At 34.3% G+C, this 26,409-nt stretch overlaps 1 protein-coding gene across 1 annotated transcript in view; it reads left to right on the top strand.

The window, feature by feature from the left end:
* The window catches only part of LOC145685100 (lipase member H-A-like), a 68,454-nt gene that overhangs the window by 37,383 nt on the left and 4,662 nt on the right, over positions 1–26,409 (top strand). The window contains exons 3-5 of the mRNA XM_081757445.1: positions 10,883–11,031; positions 18,634–18,906; positions 20,999–21,175. Of these exons, the coding sequence (XP_081613571.1) occupies positions 10,883–11,031; positions 18,634–18,906; positions 20,999–21,175 (599 nt within the window). The remainder of the gene's footprint in view (positions 1–10,882; positions 11,032–18,633; positions 18,907–20,998; positions 21,176–26,409) is intronic.

The raw sequence follows: 26,409 nt of genomic DNA, 5'->3' as shown, positions 1-26,409 counted from the left end.
TATTATTATTATTATTATTATTATTATTATTATTATTATTATTATTATTATTATTATTATTATTATTATTATTATTATTATTATAACACTGTGTATAAGCATGAAAGGTCGGCGGTTTGGACTGAAATACTTAAAACTAGTTGACTATCGATCTCGGTCTTCGAGGAATCTTCAGGAGGCAAGGACATCGGTCACGAGGTTCTGGGTTTGAGTTCCGGAGGAACAAGTATTCGGGCTTGAGCCAAAAATTGTTAAAACTCATAGAGCGTCGGCCAAACATGTTCATAGCTGCTCGGCCCGAGTTTACGGTTGTCAACGGCTTGATGATTAGCATTAGATTTTTTGAAAAAGAAATCATGCAATTTGGGTGGACTTCAGCCTGAAAGTCTCAAACTCCGTAAATCTTCCACTAATTACGGTTGAGATGATATTCTTGGGTATAAGGAATAACCCAGGCAAATCAGTTCACGGGGATTTTTTTCTGTTCCTGGGTTGGCATTTATGTGGGACATATGCTGAACTATTAGAATGTAGTCCCTGTGCCGGTACCAGAAAATACATAATTTTCTTCACAAATATTGGTAATTCATACTTAGTATCGATTCTAATATCAATATTTGTAAACTGTATGCACTTTTGTGTAGAAAGTAAAATGTATAAATTCTGAAGGGAAAACATTGCACAGAAACGTTATATTCGTATGTTAACGTACTTTTTTGTATGTTGTGGAAAGTGACCCCAACTATGGGGTTACTTTTCACCAAAGTTTATATTTCAGTAACTATGGTTATACTGAATGTTTACTAATGAACTTATACGAATGTTTTCCACACATATCTAGCTATAATATGTTTAAAATACAGTGTTCTAAATCATTACGTTTCTAAGTTACATGAGATTTTCTTTAAAATTCCTTAAATCGTGTGCAAAATAACCTTGTCTTACGGTACCTGCAAAAGAGAGAGGGGATGGGAAAAGAAACAGAATCGAAACGTGTTATTCAGTGTATGGATAATATGTAAATATAACCAATTTGAGCATGTGTCTTTTTCTTTTTCATCTTGTTGTTTACTATGTAGCCATTTAAGGGAAATAATGGACCCAATACAAAGTGTCTGTTTCTGTGATATGAGACTTTTTATTGTATGCAAGTTCAGTATATAAGCACTTTATTTAAAAATATACATATTTTCTTACCTAATATCGTTTTGATTTTCAGAAGACGACTATATGTACAGTGGCGTGCTAGGTCTTATTTGGGGGGTTAAAGCCAGGAAATTTCTTCCAAGCACCCCTCCCAAATCTCACAATGAAAATACGTTATATACTGAGAAATTTATTTCAAAAGTAAGATTCTAACACGCCATCAGTAGACTCATGATATATTGGGTTCTCTTCTTTTAGCTTCAACAAACAGCAACGCGTTCTTTATAGAGTTCTCAATGTGAAGTTCAGTCTTCGGCGAGCGACTACAGATACTTGTTGATGTGTTAGATTTAGCTGAGAAAAGCAGTAGCTATTATGGTTATGACGTAATCAGTGGTGTATTTAGGGGGACTTCCGGGCTTAACCTCCTCCCCCCCACGAAATCTTACTATAATAAAATAAGTGCAATATCTTGCAGAATTTTCACATTTCCAGGCAAAGCTCCCCCACCCGAAAGTTAGGAAAGACCCTTCCGAAACAAAATCGTAAATACGCCACTGGACGTAATTATGCTTTTCTATCGTATTTCTCACTTGGAAATACTATGTGAACTGAACTTCTCATTCCTTTACTTCTTAGTTTCCGCAAGGTGAGGTCTCAACTATAAACTATCTCATGCGGTAAATTTTAGATGGATAACTTTTAAGAAATTTTATATGTTACTTATTATTGCCTATTTTTATCATATTGTATTACTATTTCAGGCAGGTCAGAAGTCGAATATAAAAGTAAGATTGCTGAGAAAGAAGTTTTTCATGAAGTATTTTTAAGAACTGAATGAATCGATGAAGTACAAGAATGTGCATTTCCGCAAAGATAAAAGTGAAACAAATAAACATGACTATGATAACAAAAATATGAAAGCGTAGAGCAGCAACAATATTCTCCCCCCCCCATTCCCTCGCCCAAAAGCGAATTTTATTGTGTCCTTGATTGAAGATGATTCTAAAATACTAAACGGAGTTTTTGGGTTGTTGGGGAATATGCCCCCCTAAAGATCTTCAGCCCCCCAATAAAAATATTTTAGTGACGCCACTGTATTAGCATTTTTTGCGTGTGAAGTATTGTGATATACGTTTCTGAAATTGCATAGGGCATATGCTTTCTTACAATGGGAGACTAAATACAAATCTTCAGGAAACGCAACACAGCAGTTCTCATTACTAAGTCCCTTCATCTTTTTGACAAACTGAAAGGTCTCCTCCACAGCTGGAAACCGTGTCAATGGACTGTGGAGTGCGGGAATAATTTTACTACGTATCTGTCCGGCAGGTATCAAAAGTCTGCGCGCGCGTTTTTAAGAAGAACCTGTGTTCACACGTTGTGAGTGTGTGTGTATTTGTGTGTGTGTGTGGTATGTCGCTTATTCATATCTCTAGCGTTGTTGCAGAGTACAGGGTAGTTTCGAAGTCGACTACAATGCAACTTCATTGCCATTCAAGCATCGCGGAAGTATTGCAGTAAACTGTCCCAGAAGTATAGGATTCATCGTTTATGCTGAGATCAGTGTCTGTAGGGATGTCAGGAAGGTTCACTATGTTTTCAAGCATTGAAAAGTTTTAAAGAAAGCTTATAACCGAAATTTACACGTTTTATTGATGAGAACTATTTTGGGCGGAATTTCAAGGGTACCATATCTGATATGAAAGAATTGTCTAAAGGAAAAAATAATTCAACAAGAAAGTTAACGTTCTGTACGAATTCTGCAAGAAGAACAGTATGAAATTTGTATTATCTTTTGTGTGAATACGTCACGTATATGAGAATGTGGTAGAATTTTCCTAACAAATGACAAAACAAGAGGAAAATGTTTAAGTACCGATAACGATATTTAATGCAAAGTGGAAACACTACAGGACGAGTTCGACTGACAGACGAATGGCCACACCTACACTACCCTTCTCCCCGCTCCCAGAACACTGAAATCTGACATGCTCGAGAAGTAGTGAGGGCTCTTAATATTACAGTTCTACAAATTGATGCAGTTAACAGTTCAAGTTCTTCTATTCTTACACAATCAAATGCATATCATACAGTGGGCTCAGTGTTCATTTACAGAATTAAATAATTGTTTATCTTTCTCTAAAAACAATTCTACTATTTTGTTAATATAATAATCACACTCTATAATGTATTCATATACCAGATTAAATTTTTTCTCCAAAGTATAAGTGTTCTTAATATTACAACCTTTAAAATGCTTCTTTATATAAAGTTTATAGATTTTCTCTCTCATTTGACGTTTAATTAAGATCGACCACACCTTTTGCAATAATTCGTAATCATACTGCAGCAAACAGTTGTGATCTTTTTCATTTTCATTATGTTTAAAACATGCTTCACATAATAATACTTAATTTGGTGTATACTCATTAAATAATTGTATAACACATGTATCACTAATACTTTCACTAGTACACTCGCAATCATTAGCTTCCAGTTCAAAACAGGTAATATTTGGAACACTGTCATCATCACTTTCCGGGAGTATTTCATCATTATATCTATTATAGCGTCTAAAATAATACACATCTTCCATTTCCTGTGTTGGATATATGATTCTCACTTTATCACGTAATTCATCTGGTAAATCGGGGTCAGACGGGTGAATTAACAGTATAGGTTTTTCGTTTTCACGCTCAATTTCTTTTTCTCTAGGTGAAACATAAACAATTTCTATGCTAGTCATTTTTCTGCTCTTCAGCAAAAACCAATCAAATAAATAATTTTATATATCTACAATAAAAACATTCTATGCATTATCCGTGTTTAATAATATGTTTTCAAGGCAATATAACATCATGATGTATGTTCTATTATTTTCCAAATATACTCCATATTCCATTATAATAAAATACATAAATGCAAAAATATATATTTGTCTTTTTGAACTTAGACGAGGAAGGAAAGTCTAAAAAAATAATTGAATCGTTGAGCAATAGGCAGTACCGTAGGACCCACACTATACTAGCAATACAACTGTTAGGTAACGCATTCGTAACGTTGTTTAAATATCTGCAGCAACATGGAACTTTGAAAACTTCTCTTACTTTGATATAATCTCTTCTTCTGCTGTGATTCAAAATGGACAAGTATGCTGTTATGATTTGTCGTCATTCATCAGTTTTCTTTAGAACGTTTTAGTCTCTTAATAACGCTAATTGCTATGTAGTCTGTTCTAACGAATTAAGTTAAAATTCAATGTATAACGCAACTCTGGTTGGTTAAATCTTACGTTCAAATATGTAGTTAATGACCAGAAAAATTGAGACTTCAGTGTAACACCACAAAGGTATAAAATTCTGAGCTGTTTTCTTCTAATTGTTACAAAAATGAAATATAGTAATACAAAATGGTATAATGGACCTTCATGGTTGGTATAAAACTAAAAGGGGCTTTGCTATAAAAGTGGATAGGTTAGACAAATTTATTCCTTCCTTCGTTTGAGTAGCAGAATGTGGTCTTTCTTTGTTTTTCTCTGGTTTGTACAGAAAGTAGACCTACTCCGCTTTTTTAATTGCAAACAAAATTTATTCATTCTTCAATAGGCCACTCAAATTTAATAGCACAAAAAGGTATAAATTGACCTTCTTTGCTTAAGCCACTCAAATTTATTCTTTCCTTTTTCTGCTTGCTATAAAAGTGAATAGGTCACACAAATTTATTCCTTCGTTTGTTTAAATAGTACAACATGGTCAAGAAATTGGGTAGACCAAAAACACAAAAAGCTGTAACATGCTGAGCTATTTAAAATGGTATTTCCTTGCTTTTTTTCGGTTTGATACAAATTTTACAAAAAGGCATAAAATTCTAAGCCAGTTAAAAATGGTTCTGGTTGGTATAAAAGGAAATTGGACACCCCAATAAATGGCACAAAAAGTATAGAATGCTGATCCTTCTTCCCCTTTTCTGGTTAGTACAAATTTATACCTTCGTTTACTTGTTTAGTACAAAGTGTTAATTCTTTCCTTTTTTCTGCTTGGCTAGTTAAAATGACCCTTCTTTGATTTTCTTCTGATTGGTACAAAAAGTAGTACAAAATGGTATAAAGATCTGAGTTAGTTAAAATGGTCCTTCTTCACTTTTTTTCTGGTTCATACAAAGCTAAATACTCCATCCAAATTTGAGTAAAATGGTTCATGTCCGCTTTCTCAAATTTAGCCCTTCGTTTTCTTTAAATAATACAACATGCACTAGAAATTCTAAGCTAGATAAAAATGGCATTCTCCTTGGTACAAAATGGAATAGATCACTTAAATTTATCCCTTCGTTTATTTAAATAGTTAATATGGCATATCTTTGCTTTCTTTCTTGTTACTCCATCCAAATTAATTTTTGCGTTACAGAAATTCTGCGCTAGTTAAAAAGGACTCTTTTCGCTTTTTCTTTCGTTTATTTGAGTAGTACAAAATGGTATAAAATACTCAGCAAGTTAAAATGGAAAAGTAGAACACCCAAATTTGTTCTTTCGTTCATTGGGCTAGTATAAAGGTATTCGATTTTTCTGGTTAGTACTTTGACCTTCGATTTTTCTGGTTAGTACAAAAAACAGGTCACTCAAATTTACCTCATCGTTTGTTTAAATAGTACAAAAAGGCACAGAAATTCTCAGTTAGTTAAAATGGGTCTTTTTCACTTTTTTCTGGTTCGTACAAAGCTAAATAGCTCACTCATATTTATGCCTTCGTTTATTAGACTAGTTTAAAATAATATAAAATTCGCAGCTAGTTAAAATGGTCTTTTTTTTGCTTTTTCTGGTTAATATAAATTTATTCCTTTGTTTGTTGAAATAATACAAAATGGTATAAGATGATCCTGCTTCGGTTTTTCAAATTAAATAGCTTACTCAAATGCATTACTTCGTTTAATTGATTTTGTGTTGACACAAATTATAAGTCCTTTGTTTATTTGAATACTCCAAAATGGTGCAATTTCTTTGTTTTTCTCGGTGGTACAAAACTAAATACTCCATTGTTTATTTGAGTAGTAAAATTATAAAATAGTCCTTCTTCGCCCTTCTTCTTAGGTTGGTACAAAACTAAATAGACCACTCAAATTCTGAGCCAGTTAAATGACTTTTCTCATTGGTACAAAATTGAATAGGTCACTTAAATTTATTCTTTTGTATGATTTAAAATATTCAGCTAGTTCATTTTTTCTCGTTGGTATAAAAAGTAGAACATCGTAATTATGAACTTGTTAAAATGATCCTTCTTCGGGTTTTTCTGATTGATACAAAAATAGAACATTTCAGTATTTCAAAAGTTACATAATGGTCAATTTTCGTTTGTTTAAACAGTACATAATGAGCTAGTTAAAGTAGCTTTTCTTCTCTTTTCCAGTTGGTACAAAAGAAAATAATCCACCTAAATTTTATTCATTCTTTACTTATTTTTTTCTGGTATTCCTTCGTTTATTGGAGTAATACAAAATGGTATAAAATGGCATTTCTCGTTGGTACAAAATTTATCCTTTCGTATGTTTAAATAATTAAAATGGCATATCTTTGCTTTTCTTCTGATTGGTACAAAAATAAAATAGACCACTGAAATTTGTTCCCTCTATTATTTGAATAGCACAAAAAGGTATAAAATGATCCTTCTTTGATTTTCTTGTGATTGGTACAAAAATAAAATTTCGTTTATTTGGGTAGTACAAAATTGTATAGAAATATTGAACCTTCTTCATTTTTTTGGTTCATACAAAGATAAATACTCCATCCAAATTTGAGTAAAATGGTCCATGTTCGCTTTCTCAAATGTAGCCCTTCGTTTTGCTTAAATAATACATAGGTAGTTAATATGGCATATCTTTGCTTTCTTTCTTGTTAATCCATTTGAATAGCCCAAAAAGGTACAGAAAGTCTGCGCTAGATAAAATTGTGTTCCTTTGATTTCTTTCTCATTAATACAAAAGTAAATAAGCCACTCAAATTTATTCCTTCTTCACTTCTCTCTGCTTGGTACAAAACTCAATAGGTCACACAGGCTTTGTTTAAAGTTATTAAGGCTTAAATATTTGACCTTTGACCTCGATAGTCAGTACTTTTGGAACATGTAGTAGTTGATGACGTATTACTAGATTGGAAACAGCACCTCAATACGTTACTCTGTTTAAGAGTTATTTGCGTTTAAATATTTTGACCTTTGACCTCGATGATCATTATTTTGGAACTTGCACTGGCTGATGACCAATTACTAAATGTGGATACACCATCTCAATATGTGGCTCCGTTTACAAACTATTAGGTATTAAGTATTTTGACCTTTGACCTTTGACCTCGACGGTCATTATTTTGGAACTTGTAGTAGTTGATGATCTATTACTAGATTTGGAAACGGCACCTCAATACGTTGCTCCGTTTTCGAGTTATTAGGTTTTAAGTACTTTGACCTTTGACCTCGATGGTCAGTATTTTGGAACTTGTAGTATTTGATGACCAATTACTAAATGTGGAAAGAGCATCTCAATATGTGGCTCCATTTCTGAGTTATTAGATTTTAAGTATTTTGACCTTTGACCTCGATGGTTACTATTTTGGAACTTGCACTAGTTGATGACCTATTACTAGATTTGGAAACGGCACCTCAATACGTTGCTCCGTTTTCGAGTTATTAGGTTTTAAGTACTTTGACCTTTGACCTCGATGGTCAGTATTTTGGAACATGTAGTAGTTGATGACCTATTGCTAAATGTGGAAACACCACCTTAATACGTTGCTTCGTTTTCGAGTTATTGGATTTTAAGTATTTTGACCTTTGACCTCGAAGACCACTAATTTTGGGACATGTAGTACCTGATGACATATTGCTAAATGTGGAAACACCACCTCAATACGTTGCTGCGTTTTCGAGTTATTGGGTTTTTAAGTGTCATACAAAGGGCGTATCCCACATAAACTATAAGACCCAGGTAAAAATAAGTATGATATTCGTAATCAGCATGTCCGAAAACCCCCATATGCCGAGTTTCATCCAAATCGGTTCAAAGAGCGTATCGAATCGCTATGTTACATAGGTATTCATTGTCTTAAAATAGGGGTTGAAAAAAATTTTTTATGTAATTTCTGCTATGGTAAAATAGGGGTTGGAAAAGTAATTATAAAAGAGAACGAGTCCACCCCTAAAATGGAGGTTGTTGTGTGTTACGTAGTCTCAGTGTGATTTCTGCTATGTTCAATTAGGGGTGGAGAAAATGAATACACCCCCTGTGCTATGTCCGCCATGTTTCGTAGTCTCTGTCATGTTGAAATAGGGGTTGGAAAATATGCTCATAAAAGGGAATAAATTCACCCCTAAAATGGAGGTTGTTGTGTTTATTATCTGCTCTACTATGTGTTCGTAACTGCTATGTTACATAGTCTTATGCTAAGGGGTTGAAAACGAATACAACTCTGCTATGTGTTCGTAGTCTTATGCTATGTTAAAATAAGGGTTGGAAAATATGCTCATAAAAGAGAACGAGTCCACCCTTGCTATGTTACGTAGTCTTATGTTCTGCTATGTTAAAATAGTGCTATGTGTTATCAGCTCTTCTATGTGTTCGTAATGGGGTTGGAAAACGAGTACACCCTTAAAATGGAGGTGGTTGTGTGTTACGTAGTGTTGATAGTCTCATGTTCAAATAGGGATTGGAAAACGAGTACACCCCTGCTATGTTTCGTAGTATCTGTCTGATGCGCTATGTTCAAATAGGGGTTGGAAAATATACCATACTCTTTTACTAGTTCTGTTATGTTATGTAGTCTGATGCTAAGGGGTTGAAAACGAATACACCCTTGCCATGTTTCGTAATCTTAAGTGTTCGTAAAAGGAAACGAGTTCACCCTTAAAAATATGCTCATAAAAGAGAATGAATACACCCCATATTCTTATCTGTTATCTGCTATGTTAAAATAGGGGTTGAAAAATATGCTCATAAAAGGGAACGAGTTCACCCCTTAAAAAGTGCTCATAAAAGAGAATGAATACACCCTATATTCTTATCTGTTATCTGCTATGTTAAAATAGGGGTTGAAAAATATGCTCATAAAAGGGAACGAGTTCACCCCTTAAAAAGTGGTTATAAAAGAGAACGAATACACCCTTGTGTGTTACGTAGTCTTATGTTCTGCTGTGTGTTCATAGTCTCAGTGTAATTTCTGCTATGTTAAAATAGGGGTTGGAAACGAGTACACCCTTGTTATGTTACGTAGTGTTATGTGTTATCTGTTCTGCTGTGTGTTACGTAGTGTTATGTGTTATCTGCTTTTCTATGTGTTCGTAATTAACATAGGGGTTGGAAAATATGCTCATAAAAGGGAACGAGTTCACCCCTTAAAATGTGCTCGTAAAAGAGAACGAATACACCCCCTAAAAAGTGCTCATAAAAGGGAATAAATTCACCCCTAAAATGGAGGTCGTAAAAGACCGTGGGCTCACGGTGTACGGTGCTCAATTTCCCAGGGGCTTGTGAATTGTCTGATGCTGTTCCAGATCGATCCATTTTCTACTACTTAGGAAACTTGATACGCATGCAAGATATATCAAATATTAACATAGAACGAATAATGTCAAAGTAATAACTTTTCTATGTTTTTATATAAGTAGAACCTCTAGTTACATAACTTTCTTGTTCTTTTGTTTTTGTTCGAGTATTCCAATTGGCTCCTCTGGATACACAAAATATTAACTAGATATCGATGAACAACATCTATATAACACGTAGTAATCTTGCATACTTTAAGAGTAATTTCAAGTAACACATTGTATTTTATTTTCTCGTTCATACGCATTGTTTTCTCCTTGTATATGGGCGTCGCAAAGAATGCTTCAGAAAAATACTTCAGAGTCCTTTCGCCCTTGAAACGATATGAATCAGTCTTTCCAACGACAAACAAGTCTTTCATCCGGAACACGCTAAACAACCACAGACCCAAGACACTCCACCATACATTCTCCTTTGCACTCCTGCTGAGAGCAAGGAGGTAGGCAGAAAATACTTTTTTCAGTCACGTTAAGAGTGTGGTTACATTGATTACATTAAATGCTGCTCAGTGAGGCAAGCTAGCGCGAGAAAGAGCAAAACCAGAACACGTGAACAGAGCATAATATCAAACACTGTCAGCCGAATCTCTCCTGGACATCAATTAGGGTTGGGGTCTCCACATTAAACGACTAAATTGTACGTTCAGTCATTCCCATAGGATATGATTTTTATTAATTATTGCTATTTGTATTAATTGGGAAGGTAAGTGACTTTGTCAGTACATTCCAGAATCACTTCTGATTTCACCAAATATCAGCATAGAATTTTATGGTCAATATTGGGAATACAACTTCTTCGCTTATGTAGTTAATAATACAGATATAATAAGTCGCTTTTTGTAAAAGAAAGTTTTAGACACGGGAATCATAAGTCAATATGTTAAAAGAGTACTGTCGGATAAGTCTAGATAAGATGGGATCTAAATAAGTCAGGATTTCATTCAACTCTCAGCAGATGGAAATTCTAGCGATAAAGGGAACAGTAATTTTGTTTCTGAAATTAATACAGTTGTTTTTAGCGTTAATTTCTGTAAGATACGTCTTACACCGCTAGTTTTGACTTGTCCATATAGTAGCTATAAGATCTGATATTAAACCAGACATACATATTTCTTTAATGACCAATAATTTTTTTCTTTTTGTCTTTTAAGGAAGAATCCTGAAAACCCTCAACTGTTAGCCTACAAAGATGATGAGAAATTGTTCAACTCTAATTTTAACATGAGCCTTCCGATAAAATTTATGTTGCATGGATTTCTTGAAAATGCTTTTGTCGAACATCTTGCGGTAGTTAGAAAAGGTAAGTTTTCAATTAATAATAATTAAAATAAAATTTGTAAATACTTGAAAACTTTGTAACAGTGGAATGTTGAACTATAAAATAGTTTCCATCTTTGTGTTTTTTCTTTGTTCAGAAGGCGTAATAAATTTAGTAGTTTTCTGTTTTCATAATAATATTAATCGTGCTAGTAAAAATAACGTCACTAGTAACGTTGGGTCTGTCTGGCACAATTAATTCTTGAATAAGCACGAGACACACAACAATGACCAAGCGAAAACTAAAACAGGCTACGTATTGTTAAACTACAACTTAGGAGGGGAAGATAGGATGTAGCAGCTCGAGTGTTGCCAACTAAAGTTATATTATTTTTACTAAAGGCTTGGGTCTCACAGGCCCAACGTTACCAGTGTAGTGTTAATAAAGTAACACCAAAGACAACAAATATTAAACGGACCGAAAGTATTGTTTTTACTATATTTTTTGTAAAGCACACAATATGTTTCAGAAATTCCGTTGCAATTTTAGTACGTGATCCTCCACACAATGACATGTTAATATGTTTATGAGAAGAGAAGTCGAAAAAGGCACCATTTACATCTAACAACAGATAGACAAAGAATTTAGATCTATTAAAAACAAACACTAATGATAGTATAGAAATTTTTATGCAGATTAAGGTATTACTGTTGTATCGCCGGACCAATTTGAAAATCGAAAAAAATAATAAAATGTACTGCATTCGGTTATATTTGGTTGGATTACATTAAGTTACGTTAGATTACGTTATTCGGCGTGTAGTTTTAGTATACGGATCCATAGTATAAGTAGTAGTAGGAGGAGGAGAAGTAGTAGTAGTAGTAGTAGGAACGGGTTAGAAGCCCCGCTGGGGTTCGTTGGGTTCTGTTCTCGACATGAAATGGGCAAATTAAAGACTTGTCCAAATTTTTCAGTACATTTTACAGTCTATGGAGCCGTATAGTAAAACAAGTGTACCTCTCCGCGAAATAGTCCATCCGCCTCCACATACAGTGCCGCTTACAACATCAAAAACAACCAGCAAATACAACCACTTTCTTAACTTCTACAATTCCCTTTACCTTACTTTCACTTATTCTTTCTCACAAACTTAAATCAATTCTCCAATAGACCCGGTAAATTTACTAGAATTGGTCCGGCGATTCAGCAGCTAACCCCAGATTAAGAATATAGAGTTATTTTGTTTGAATATTTAGATAAAATCACATTAATTTAGAAAGAACATTTAATATTTAAGAAACTTACTTATGCAGGCAGAGATTTAAGACATAGAAACAATGTTTAAAATTGTGGTTAATTTCTATGTATTTGTAATGCAAAAATAATTATAACACAACATGACATGATAAGTGTTGAAGACAATAAGACACTTTTTTCCCCAGCGGAAATTCAAAACTCTACAGATATTGAGGATTTTTCTCCGTTTAACCCTTAAGTACTATGGACGAAAATAATCACGTAACTACTATGGAACGGTCTGTCAGATCGCATTGTTGTTTCACATTTTCTGAATAGTAGTTTTTGATGCATATTTTTTAAAATGCTATCCTACATATCTTAGTTGCTTATAGAAAGATAAAACCTAGTAATTTCAATATGTAAAAAAAAAAGCTTTATGTTTTTAAAGCAATGAGAAAGAGAACATAGTCAAAATTTGCAACAATACTTTCATTGTTATTCTAAAATTGTAATTGTTAAATTTTCAATTATTTTCTCTGTTTCTATGTAGTCAAAATCACACTAATTTAAAATGCACTGTTCCTATAGATGCACTGAGAATAAAAAATACAGTAAAAACGGAGAAAAAAACATGGAAAACGGAGAAAAGTTTTAGCTTTTTTAAACTTACAAGAAAGTGCCGTTATAGTGGTACTGTTACATTTTTTGTAGTGAAAAGGTAATGAATAAAACTTATTTTTAGTTCTTATATGATGGCAAAAGTAAAGAAAATACGTTTTGCCGGTAAAGAAAGTACCGCACTAACTTTTCTGACAGCATGCACTATCTTCAGTTAGGCACTTGTATTTTTATTCTGCACTACAAGCAAATCGGTAACACACACCGCTGCACGAATATCTTCTTTTTCCGATTACAACTCAGTGAACAGAAAACTTTGTTTTACTCTTCAACCCCTTGTGCGCGATGGTGGGAAACTCACTTTCAAGCTGTAGTATGTTCTTGATTGAAAAACTCAGCTCTTGTGGCAGATGTCCGATGAACAATCTATGATCTATGTGAGGCCTAACAAGTCCTTTTGCCAACGTGTTCGTGGTCAAGTCCTATTATCACTGCGGACTTAGCAAGACATACGCATTGACATCACACGCAACACCCACCAGCGAAAAGAAAATTGTCAATGGCTATCGTCTTGTTCGACGACTTGATGTGTAGTCTGTACATTTTAGTCTATCGTATCCACTCCGCCTTTATTCATCTTATAAAATATGATTATTTCAGGTTTTCCAATCTCTTGGTCATTATTTGATGTATGGTGCAAGACGTGCCACACGGTAAGACACAAAACTGCTAATAACCAGCAGATTACGAAAGACAACTGAACAGAAAAATACTCACGTAACTACTATAGTACGTCTGTGAGACCGCTCGACCCCTCTAGCGCCGCGCACAGGGGATCAATTATAACACGAACTTCACAATACGTAACCATTTGCTAGACAGAAAGGTAGACGAAAAGATCCACTTGTAGTAGTAAGGCTGTGGATAATATAATGATGCGAAAAGTCGCAGCGGTCTGAGAGACGGTCCATAGTACCTACGGGTTAAGAAAGCAAAAAGTATATCAAAACCAAGACAAAAGGTATCTACACCAATAACTACTAATAATCTATTTTTAACATTAGTAATACAGGACCAGCTGTAAGCATAAGTAAGCATTAGTGTATATCAAGTATAAACCGCCAAAGGAATTTATCCCTTCAAACATGTGCCTCTATGACTATCCTAAAGACAATAGCTACAAAATCAGTAGTGAGGCCATGAAGACATGAAAAGAACTACCAAACTGTGCGGTTTACAAAGAAAACATAGAAGTTAAATGTAGAGTAGACTACAAAAGTGTACACGCCTACTGAACGTAGACCTGATACTCACCAGAAAGTCGTCATTCGACGACTTCCTACAGACACCAACCTGGATAACATCTGGCGAGATGTTGAAAATCGTGGTTATGATATCTTCAATGTGCAACAAAAGAAGGTAAAGGAGAACTGCTTACTCCCCCTTTTTCTTGTTACGCTCAAACGGACTTCTACGACGCAAGCCATTTATGATTTACAACATCTCGAATGCTTCCGCATTACAGTAGAACCACATAGATCTAAGAAGTCTCTACAATGTTATAGATGCCAAGGACTAGGACACGTTCAGATTACCTATGGAACTACTCCAAGATATGTAAAATGTTCTAAATCTCATCTTAGTTATGAATGTACTCAGGAAAGATGTTCACAATTACAAATGTGCAAATTGTGGAAATAACCCCAGAGCAAACCATTGGAAATGTCCAATAATTCAACGCTTTCAGGCAAGACGAAAGTTCACTGAATCATCTCTTACTGCTTAAGATTTTCCTCCGTTACCTAGCGCTGCAGAATCATTCCAGACAGCCAGTTGTGAGAAGAAATATGATTCCTTCAATTCAAGTTGCCAACAAAGACAACCAGAACCACCACAAGATTCATCGTCCAACGATCACGCTGAAGATACTGGATACAACTCTCAAATAAATTGTGCAAATCTTCAAGAAACTGAAACTCTCAGCACTACTTGATACTGTCAAGAAAAAGATGCCACAACTTCTTCAAGCACCAGATACACTTAGTAAATGTATGATCCTACTTGAAATTCTCGTTGATCTCAAGTAAGCATTGAGGACCAAACCCTTACAAGAGCCATTGTACTGCATTGGATAAACAACTACCCAATCAAAGGATGCGTTCTTTTTCGTACCAGCCAACCCGTTCTGACAATTAACTGAATAAAACCAACTCATGATGGCCGCGCTTGTGGCAGTAGCGGAGTGGATTCAAATTGCCAAGTTATTTACTTCCTTCAATACCGTCATCTTAAAACAAATGAGAGGCAAGTGCTAGTAGGTCGCTAGTCATCGACTGGACAACCTAACTAGCGCGACACTCACGCCACGTAATTAATTGCCAAGACAAAAGTGCCATCCCGGAGTTTGCTAAGTGTGAATAAGGAAAACGCAAGAAAAACCTCATTCAATATGATTGGCCTGAAAAGAATCTTACACATTTTCAACCGAGTGTATAAACCAGGAATCAAACCTGAGACCACTTGCACTAAAGTCAAAAGTGGAGTCACAGCATATACGGTGAGATAGCACTCCAGCTTCAACCTAGCCTGAATCTTATAATAATCCTAGATCTTAGTGACCCCTACACAGGTAGGTATACGATTTACTTGCAAGTAATTTTGCCCCTCCAGTGGAACGAATAAGAATGCGATTGTGAATGCACTCAACTGCCTTTACAGGATGCAAATATTTCTGATTGCGAGTTACATCAACGCCTCTCTTTTAAAAATTTATATTTTAAAATTTCTTCTCGAAAACTCGGATTTTAAGCATTCGAGACACACATTCTCACATACGATTACAACATATTAACACTTGAATACGAAGTAGTCTAACTTCAAAATTGAAAATTTTTAGGAGGAAAACTTTAAATATAACTTCAATATTATTCACTATGAGTATTGAAAAAGATAAAAGAAATATGAGATATTTAACTTTAAAATTTTTCCACTATTTGGCATCTAAACGGTCCACCTATCACCTAATTAATACCTAGGTAGGAAGCCATTTTCTTTTTTGTCAAATTACTCTACTGCGTCTCATATCATTTTGCTGTATATTTGCTGTATTTTGAAACATGTGTAAAGAAGAGTGACTATATATATATATATATATATATATATATATATATATATATATATATTTGTATTTAATAAAAAGTGCAGCGAACATCTATCGTGATCGGTTTCGTTCAAACTACTGCACGTAATAGGAATGCGAGATGAGATGACTACATTCAGCCTGTGGAAACTGCGACATATCGCGCACATTCATCTGAAAGTAACAATCCTGAACATTTAGCAAGTAGGGCAACAACGTATACAAGCAGGCTGATCCAAGTTGTCATATAATCCATTCATAAACATCAGTTTAAGTGCTTTGGTATGCTTTCTTCATAATGTGATCTTGCATTGTTGAACGCATTATGTATATATACATAATTCAGCGGCTCTCTTGCGAAGTGGCGAGGTCAGTACATATTTCCTCACTCGTCTTCTTACGTCCACAAAACACCTGAAGCAAATGCACGTTGTCCCAATCGAGTAGATGCTCTACAAGGTCAGTCCTTGCAGCGATGTAATGCTAGAATTTTTGGTAGGTCTAAGCAAGCTTGATCGTGTTTCAAACATTTAGCGTATACTTACTTCCATATACGTTCGTTCTTTCCTAAAGTTGAGGTGAGTACACATTGAACTATGAAAATACCGTATTAGGTTCGTATATCCTGTATGCTTTTGTATATAGCCCATTACATCCCTCGGTTCTTGCTAAAGCAAAACTAAATTACACGAGTTATTCTAAACCCTGTAATTACACGAGTTGTTGTTTGCCCTGTGTATGGTTATTTGGTTGTTTGTGCACTCACACACTATGATTCACATCCTTAATTGTATAACTGCAACCAACCACCACATCAACCATGGCTATGTGATGGGACTAGACCCTATAGATGCTTACAGTATAAGAAGAAAACGTCCAATTACAAGTGGTTCAGCAAAATTAAATGTGGTAACGAAATTTCTGAATCAGAGGTTTACAGGATTGTTTACATGTAATATCCGACAATCAACAATGTGAGTATGTTTCAAGATTTAATTTAACCTCAAAATGTGTAAACGCACAAAATGTATGATATAACAATGAACATTTTGAGAACATATGATCTTCAATTTTTTAAATGATTGCCATATACATGTTGTTTACCTTATTTCACTTATTTAAATATTTTTCAGCTCCATTCATTGGAAATCTTTTTAAAGTAAAAATTGAAACAAGTAACTCTTTTACTCTAATGTTTGTAATCCAATAATTAACACATCACAACAATTATATTATTTTACCTTGTTTATAGTAAATAAAATGACGATCATCATGACAACGAGGCAGATTTGACGTCAATCTATTTCAGTACATCGGGAAACCCGTGAATCAAATTATATAATCAAGTACCCCGATTCAGCTTTTCTTAGGTTTATTCCTTAGTCCTTGCAGGTAGAGATTGAATAGTATTATTAAATTTAAGTGCTGGTCAATATCGAAAATTCTATTTCATGGTTCTTTATTAGCTGCTTACAGAGTAAACTGGCTTTATATATCATATTTTTGATTTTTCTATAATAAATCTAAGTTTAATTCGCTATCCTCATACATATGATAGGACTATAGTTGATAGTATAGTTCACATGTGTCACTTGAGGGAAATCATAATGGTTAAGTAATAACAATTTTACCTTTATTATTCTTTTATATTAACGTTTCACGATTATTCTCGGAGATGGTTATGATGATATTGATTGAAATGATTTGATCAAGACGGTGGAAGGAAACGGGAGAGTTCTGAGAAATCCCACGCATGCGGTGTTTGCCTATCACAAAACACAATTAACGCGAGCTGGGGTTGATCCAGGAACCTCACCCACAGGTGAGCGCTCTGCTAATAACCAACAGCAGCGCGTAAATAATAAATTTTCATCGCTATCGGTTAAGGAAGGAAAGTTTAAAATATTTACTAAGTCCTGTACAGAGAGAGTAGCGATAAAATGTGTACTAATCCCCTTAGATCACAAGAAGAAAATAATGATTATTATCGTTGTGATTTTCCTCAAGATCTGCCACCTGTATAGTTCAACCAAAATGGCTTGATCGCGCGACTCTTGAATGACTAAAGGTGTGGTTTCCAGTCTTTCTCGACTGAAGGCACACTTCACTGAACTCCCAAGACATTTTTATTAATAATTTAATACCTATTAATAGTAATACAAATTATAGACTAATAGTGTAAGCATATAATTTTCTATTAAGTAGTAGCTCTACACGTATGTAGTATTGTTTGCTGCTGCGGAAGGCGTTGACTGGTACAGCCTATCTCAAAAGTTATTTTCACTAATTAATAAATGCTTCATGAGTTTAAATCTTAAAATTTTGCTGCATATCCCAAGGGACTTTCCGATATACATCGGATGGAAAACATTGCACTAAAGCATCATAAGTGATGACAAATTGCTACAGTATTTTATTCGCATAAAGTAACATGAAGTAAACTATTTTTTTCTGTAAACTTTTTTCCTATGTACTTTTTTACTTAATGGTTGTTTTTTTTTTTTTTTGGTGTTTTTAACTCTGTGGATAGTCAAGCTATGATTGTCGAACTGCACACCTGTCAGTATTCAGAACACAGAGCCTCTACATGTAACATAACATAGGTTTTGTATTTTTCAATTTCTAATTGTCCTTCTCACGATTTTCAGCCTATCTTGATATAATGGATTTAAACTATATCGCTGTACAGTGTGATAAAATGTTCCGTGGACCTGATTACTTCTTAGCAGCCAACAATACCAAAAGAGCAGGGAGACAAACAGCTGATATCATCAACTACCTCTTGTCCAAAGGAGCATCATTTTCCCAATTCCATGTTATTGGTTTCGACCTTGGCGCGCATGCAGCAGGATTTACTGGGAAGTTCGTTAAACTGGGCAAAGGAAAAACCATCCACGCAGGAAAAATAGCAAGAATAACAGGTAAGATATATACATATACTCTTAAATATTTTTTTATTGGGGTAACAACTATAGGTGAAGTGAATGCAAAAATGAAATGAAATGTTTGACTTTTACGTCTACGATTATGCCGGCTAGGCTAAAGAAGACGTAATGATGAACAATGAAGGAAATGGTTTGTGTAATGAAATTAACCTAGGGTTTGAAAAAGCACACATTCCTAAAAATCAAACGTATTTAAAACTATCTTACAGGCAATTGTTTGTGCTGAAAGAGGTCCAAGCATGAACTCTTTCCTGTTAAATTTATATCGTTATATTAAAACAAAATATCAGTGTCAACTTGATGTCAAAGTGGCCGGAATGTTTACAGAACAAACATTCGAAGGCTTCTCTACGGCAATCGTTTGTGCTGTTAAGTGCCCGATAATGATCTCCCTCTGGTAGTAGTATACATAATATTACGTACACCAAAAGCAAAGCTTGAACAATAGGAAACTCTTGTTAAATAAACACTGTCGTAGTAGAGGAAAATCTTGCAGTTCCGGACACTAGATTTCCCTATTATAAGTTTAAAATAGTTATACAAGTTGGAAAATTAATATTGTATTCTAGTACTTCAATATTTACTTTAATAGTGACATTCACAATTTCATCGAACTGCTACATTAAATGCACATCATTTTAAAAATGAATGTAAATGACATTTTTAGAAAATCTAAATCATTCTTCCGGTACCGGACAGAATCTTTTCAAATCTAAAACTCTGATATCTAAAGAGGCATGTTATTTTTCCAACGTTCACAAGTATAGTTAGAAGTACTATCTTCTTCTGTACAATTCATATGTGCCGAGTCTTTGCAGTCCAAACACTGTTTCCACTCTTCTTTCAAAGATTCAATGCATGTGATGTATTCTGTTTTTTCCGTCCTCGTTCCCACTAATTTCTTCTTATTCTCTAATTTGGTTGTAGGGTTATGTTCTTTCTCGTGGTTGTTTAGGCCGACCTGTTTTTCAGTACTCTCTGGTTTATCTTCTTCTATGCCTTCTTACCTACCTCGAGTATTAGCCGAAGGTGTTGTTCTCCGTTATTCATTTTACTTCGCGTTGCTCAGAAATTTTCAGGGATAACACGTTACTTTTCATTATATATTTTACTTATTTGTTTATTTTTAAAGGAACAACGCGAAAGGCGTTTCTTTTAGTTATTCATATCATACGGTATTGCCCGAGAATTACCAGGGGCAATTTTATGTAAAACGTTTACAATGCAAATTCTGTTGTATTGAAGTTAATTTGAACATTGAAAGTTACTAGTTATTTTCTCCCTTAGAATACAATTGATTTTGGTTAAACTTTCACAGATTTCTTCATATTAATGCAGAGAATGTTTTACGCATAACACTTCTAAATTCTCTAGAAAGTATTTAACATAAAAGTAATAAATTTATTCATTTCTAGGATAATGATAATTTGCGTTCATAAAAAATGTTGCAAAAGTTAATAAAATATACACGAATTGCGAATACGGTATCGCGGACAAAGCGAATACATGTGCCATATCAGAGATTTCGGTATAAACTTTGTAAAAATCTTTATGTTCTCCCTGTTCCAATAAAGAATAATATTAATAATAATGCAAGTCGAACATTTTAGATCTGTCGAGTCGTGTCGTGTGTCAGGCCGAATATTTTTCTGCACTTGTTACTGTTATACTTACTATTGTCTCTTTTGTACCCAAGACAAGAAATAAAAGCGTGGACTCACACAATATCAGGTCGAAATGCATATACAATTTGGAAGAAGACGTCACATGACCATCTTTCGAGATTCCCACCATCCACCCACTAGTCCTGCAAGCGTTATTTGCTCCTGACAGTGAATCAGCAGACAAAGAACATGCATATAAAAGGTTAATTATTGCATGAAACGTAGGAAGTCGCCCACCGAGCTGTGATAAGGTTTTCCTGAATGAGGATCAAACTAGTGAAAGAATTTCAATTTTTGAACGATCATTTCTACTGGTGTATTTAAACTTAGCATGTACCGTATGTTTAAGTGTGTATTATTGATAAAAAAATGAAATAAATTTCTAGTGAGGAACTCATTTTCAGGATTGGATCCGTCATATGCCCTCTTTGACTACCAGAACTCAGCAAATCGTCTTGATTTTACTGATGCCAGATGTGTTGATGTTATGCATACTGACAATGCAAATCTAGGAATAATGAAAGCTATTGGCCATGCTGACTTCTATCCCAACGGAGGACAAAGGCAACCAAGTTGTGATAGTGAGTATACAGATTTTTCTAAATGAGGACTTTCTACTATCTGTACTGGTTTTACTATTTATACTGGCTAGTAATATAATTACAAAAGTTATGCATATTCTTAATTAACATGGAAAAAAGACAAACACTAATAAAATCAGGTAGTTATAATGAAGCTTTACAATGGGTATTAGAGCGGAGTTTACAATGAAGGTAAGAAGAGAAAGGAAAACGGAGGAATACCGAGAAAACCCACGTACATAATGTTTGTCCACGAGAAAGAACAATATTGGGAGCTAGAATCGAACCAGGGACTACAAGCATCAAAGATGAGCACATTTTGAAACTGATAATTTGTTACATATTTCGGAAATTCGTTCCATTCTTTTTAATATGCTCCTATTACACACAATTTTGACTGGCAAAATTATGCTTCGAATTTCGAAACGAATATAGATCAATTTTGTAAAGAGCATACAAAGTACTTAGAGTAATCAAATGCTTGAGACCCTAACTTCAAAGTAAACGTTTCTAGACAATAATCAGTAACTTGCTCCCCTTTAAACATTTATCATACTGATGGCAGATCAACATAACATATCGAAGTTTCTCGACGTGTGAAAGAAAAAGGAAGCGACGGAGAAGACAACGGAGAGAAATGGGGTAAATTTTAAAACTTTCGATTACTCAGCCATCGTTATATCAATTCAAGAAACGAAGTAAGTTAATTACTAATTAATATTTTATATTTTTTAAAGAGTTGTTCAATATCGGACTTCCGAAGATAAAAAGCGGATTAAACTTTTTGACCGCTTATATGGCGACAACTTCTAGTCACGACTTCCTTCAGTTTTAATTAAAATAGAGAAAGTCTGAGAGAGAGAGAGAGAGAGATAGGAAAGTCCAGAGGAAGGTAAAGAGAGTAGAAGAAGGAGGAGGAGAAGAATGGATGGAAAAAAGGGTTAGGAAGGTCTTCTGTTGAACATCGAAGGTAGTAAAAGGCAAGAATAAAATGTTGCATGAAAGAGATATTGGGTAGTCTATGGTGAAGGAAGAAGAAGATGAAAGAGGGAGGAACAGAAGAAATGGAGACGAAAAATACGGGATACAGAGGATTCTTTATATCCCGTTCTATTACTTGAGAATCGAGTTTGAACTATTCATGGTAAGACACATGTTTACCTATACAACTCTGACCTGGATCCAGGTAAATGCACAACTTGGAGTTGCCCTGACCAGCCCAGATGGTGAGAAGTGTTAAATTGATGTCCTATTTGTCATTTTTGATTATGAAGTAATCTTTATCCGCTTATTCAATCTTGCACTATTAATCAAAGTCGTATTTGAGTTAGTCAGGAAAAAGAATCCAGGTGATAAACGTATCATATATAAATCGGAGTTCTTGAAGTTTTGGACAAAACTGCTATTATCCCTAATTCCATTCCAGTGCTTCGGCTTGTCTTATAGAGCCGATTCAAATTAATCAGAGAATGGGTCAGAGTAACCTTCATGTCCCAGGTCATGGATCATATGTAAACACATTTCCAATTAAAACATACACATAACAAAGATTATTAATTTACACTAAACACTAAACACACATGTAACATTTTGGTCAAAATTGTGGTATCAGTAGATTCATTATCAACATAGGTAGGCCAATGATTTGCCACAAAGAGATCTGAGGTATCGCCTTCTGAAGGCAGATATTTTGAATATTAAAAATGGCGCTCAGTGCAACACATACTACTATAAAGGAAACTCATTTTGAACGAGCTGTAGACAGTCATTTGTTACACTTTTCCCGCTAATGCGTCTTTGTGATTAAATGCCTAGTACGACACAGTACGTCGTAATAATTATATTGTTCATTCATTGTGGATGTTGGCGTTGTGTTGAACGTGTTCATCTTGTATTGTGTTTAGTAGTGCTGACTTCTCCATGTCTGGAAGTAGCAACGATTCCTCCGCAGACCAAGAAACGAAGAGAAATTCTGCATACTGAGAAGTACCAGAGAAATGAGCTAAAGTTAAAGGACTGCCCCATACATCATACTCAGGCAAGTATATTCTCGCTGTAAGAACAGGTGATGATTGCCGGTGCAGATTATTTTTCGAAAATTATCTAAAGTGAGCGATATAGTATACTGGCATGTTTCTTTTCATTAGAATCCAAAGATTCCCAGGATATCTATCTCCAAAGTCGTATATTCCGAGTTTTATCATCGACCGCAGAACACATGAAGACGTACAGCAACACATGAATGACGACAGTGGGGATGAAGCGGAATGAAGAAAATCCAAAATAATGTTATTATTTTCATATAAATCAAACAAGTTTTATTTATTATATTTCTTCGGTACTTCGAGTATGTTCTTTTGACTTTCTTAACATGGCTTTATTATCATGTTTACTCAGTCGAATTGCAATGTTTGCTACTGTAAATTACATGAGTAATGAACTCATGTAAAACAAAGTTCAGTCTGTCCAGAAAGGGCACATGTGGAAAATTTCAAGTTTGTTTATTAGAAAAAACTACGACGATGGAAAACTATTGTTTCGCACAAAATAAAAGCGTACCTTCGCTAACGAAGCACATGACATGCCATTTCGGTAACAGCACACACGTACGAACTAAACGGTTTTTTGAATTTTTCTCGAAAACAGAGTTTTGTAATATGTGCCCTTTCTGCAATGACCAATTCAATTACCATTTATTCAATCACACATTCATACCAAACTTGATAATATATTCATACAGGTAAATGGGTTAAATATTGCTTTGGAAAAGAAACTATTACTTAACTACAGTTTCATAACATTTATTACATCTACTGATGATACGAACACAAGGAATAATATATTAATTACATACAGTTATATATATATATATATATATATATATATATATATATATATATATATATATATATATATATATATATATATGTATGTATGTATATTAGTATACATAAAACGTTAAAACATATCTATCAATATTTAGATTGTCGAATTTAACAGAGGTTACTACAGAATCGAAAATTCGTGACAACAGGTCAAATTTCGTTGTAGTAAAAAAGGAGGAAAAAAGAGATTTCACTCTACGAGTCTACTTGCCCGTCGTTTTAAACAGTATAACTTATTTAGCGTGTCCATATTTCACTCATTAGGTGTCCATGCACGTTGTATCCTTTCTCAACATACACATACGGTGATACTTATTTATTTCGAACCAACACATATTAGGTTTGCATAGTTATTAGACTATATTATATTAGTCTTTAAAACCACTTACATTTCTACCATATAGTTATAGTTCTGAATAGAATGAATCTTGATTTTCATCTCTTAGTTGCGTGTATAGTCTAAATCGAGATCTCTTGAAAATTTCAAAGTCACTGTTACGAAGCGATCATGTTCACGTAGATAAATGACACTATTTGATTTTCGAGATTTATCAGTCGCGGAAAGAAAATAAAGACGTAATTACATCGAAGAATTCTGGTTTCACAATGTTTGCTTGTGATGTAATTTGACCATCACAAGGACAAGGATAACATTTAAGTACACGGCGGTATACTCTACATTTAAATTTTACATCTGTCGAATTTATGAAAACTATAGCAACGAACGTATTCATTATATCGTAACCGATCGGGGAAAGCAACGAAACCGTTCATTTACATCAACACAGCGAATCTCAACATCATACTATACTCTTCAGAATAAAACGTACATCTATCACATATTTATATTTCAAAATACATATATTTAATAATCTATAATTCACAGTTAACTACGCCGTTCACTATAATCTCAAGGTTGCGTAAATATATAGAAAACAACAAACATGTTTACATCTTACTTAATCCTTAGTGATTCGAAAATCATAGATATTAAGAGTAACAGGTAGACATTACCACGTAATATTTTACACAGTGCAAGATAATAATAAATAGCTAGTGCAAATTGATTTATAATATTGAAAATTTTGCAGTTTAAATTACATAATGACAATTTTGAAAAAAAATTCAGCAATAAATTCATGGGCCCACGCAAACCTAATCAGCAAAGATTCATCTTTAGTGTGGTATTGAAACAAAATTAAACGCAATGACTGCAACGGTTGTGGGACCTGAAATATTTGGTATTGATATGACAAGGTTAAAAAATGTGTAAAGCATTTCAATGTTAGTTAATTATGAAGAAAATGAAAGCATAAAAAATAATCCACCGCACAATCGTTCACGACTACAGCACGCCAAAGCTAGCGATGGTAAATTGTCCCTTGACATACGACGAAGGTATATAACCCTAGAAATTATAACACACAACATCTCGTGCAAATCAAAACGAATATCCAAATAATATCTCTAAGTTTGAATCAGTTACAGTAAGTGATTACTAGTGGAATGCTCTTGACTGTTACTTCTACATAATACTTTCTATTTTATTATGACCGAAACAAAAGATTTACAATATTGGAACCGTAAAAGTGTGCAATTTGCTGAAGACATTTCACACCAAGTTTTTACCCCTGAATTAACAGCGATGTCTTACAAGGTACATTCGCGAAATGTCCCCTCGGGATTCATGTAAAACTGTTTTAAATGCAAAGTTCTGCATGGCTCATTGTGTATTGTACTAATTTTAGTGGCCCATATGGGCAATTTGCATATTTATGAGCCTTCATATACATTGTTAAAATAGTGAGATAACTGGGTTCAAATCCCGGTGGTCGCGGGTTCGATTCCCGTTGCGTAATTAAAGGAATGTTTTACCACTTGTAATATTGATACTTCCAACGTAAGATAACATGGAAAAATATTCAATTTATCTCGGTCTTAGTGTTGAGACAACCATTTCTCTCAATGCACTCGCAATAGAAAAGTGAACTACGAAAGATGACGTCAGCAGTATCAACCTTGATTCGTACTGTCTGGGAATGTAACATGTCTAGCGAACAATTGATGAATACGTAAGATATATTGTTAGTATAAGTCAAACATACGAATGATTAAACACGAACGTTTCCCAGCAATTGCTTCTAAGTTTCTAATACGAGTACTTCTACTGCTACTACGGTTTGAAATATTGTTTGAAGCAATTCACCATTCCAGGTCCGTTCTATGGCAACAAAATGACTTTGAAATTGAATCAAAAACTTCATAAAATATAAAATATGTAGCCAAATCTCGACTTTCCAATAATAATATTATTATTAATAATAATAATAATAATAATAATAATAATAA

Source organism: Thermobia domestica, chromosome 5 (genome assembly GCF_964235325.1).
Source record: "Thermobia domestica chromosome 5, izTheDome1.hap1.1, whole genome shotgun sequence".
Taxonomy (NCBI): Eukaryota; Metazoa; Arthropoda; class Insecta; order Zygentoma; family Lepismatidae; genus Thermobia; species Thermobia domestica.
This window is presented reverse-complemented; position numbering and strand designations above follow the sequence as displayed.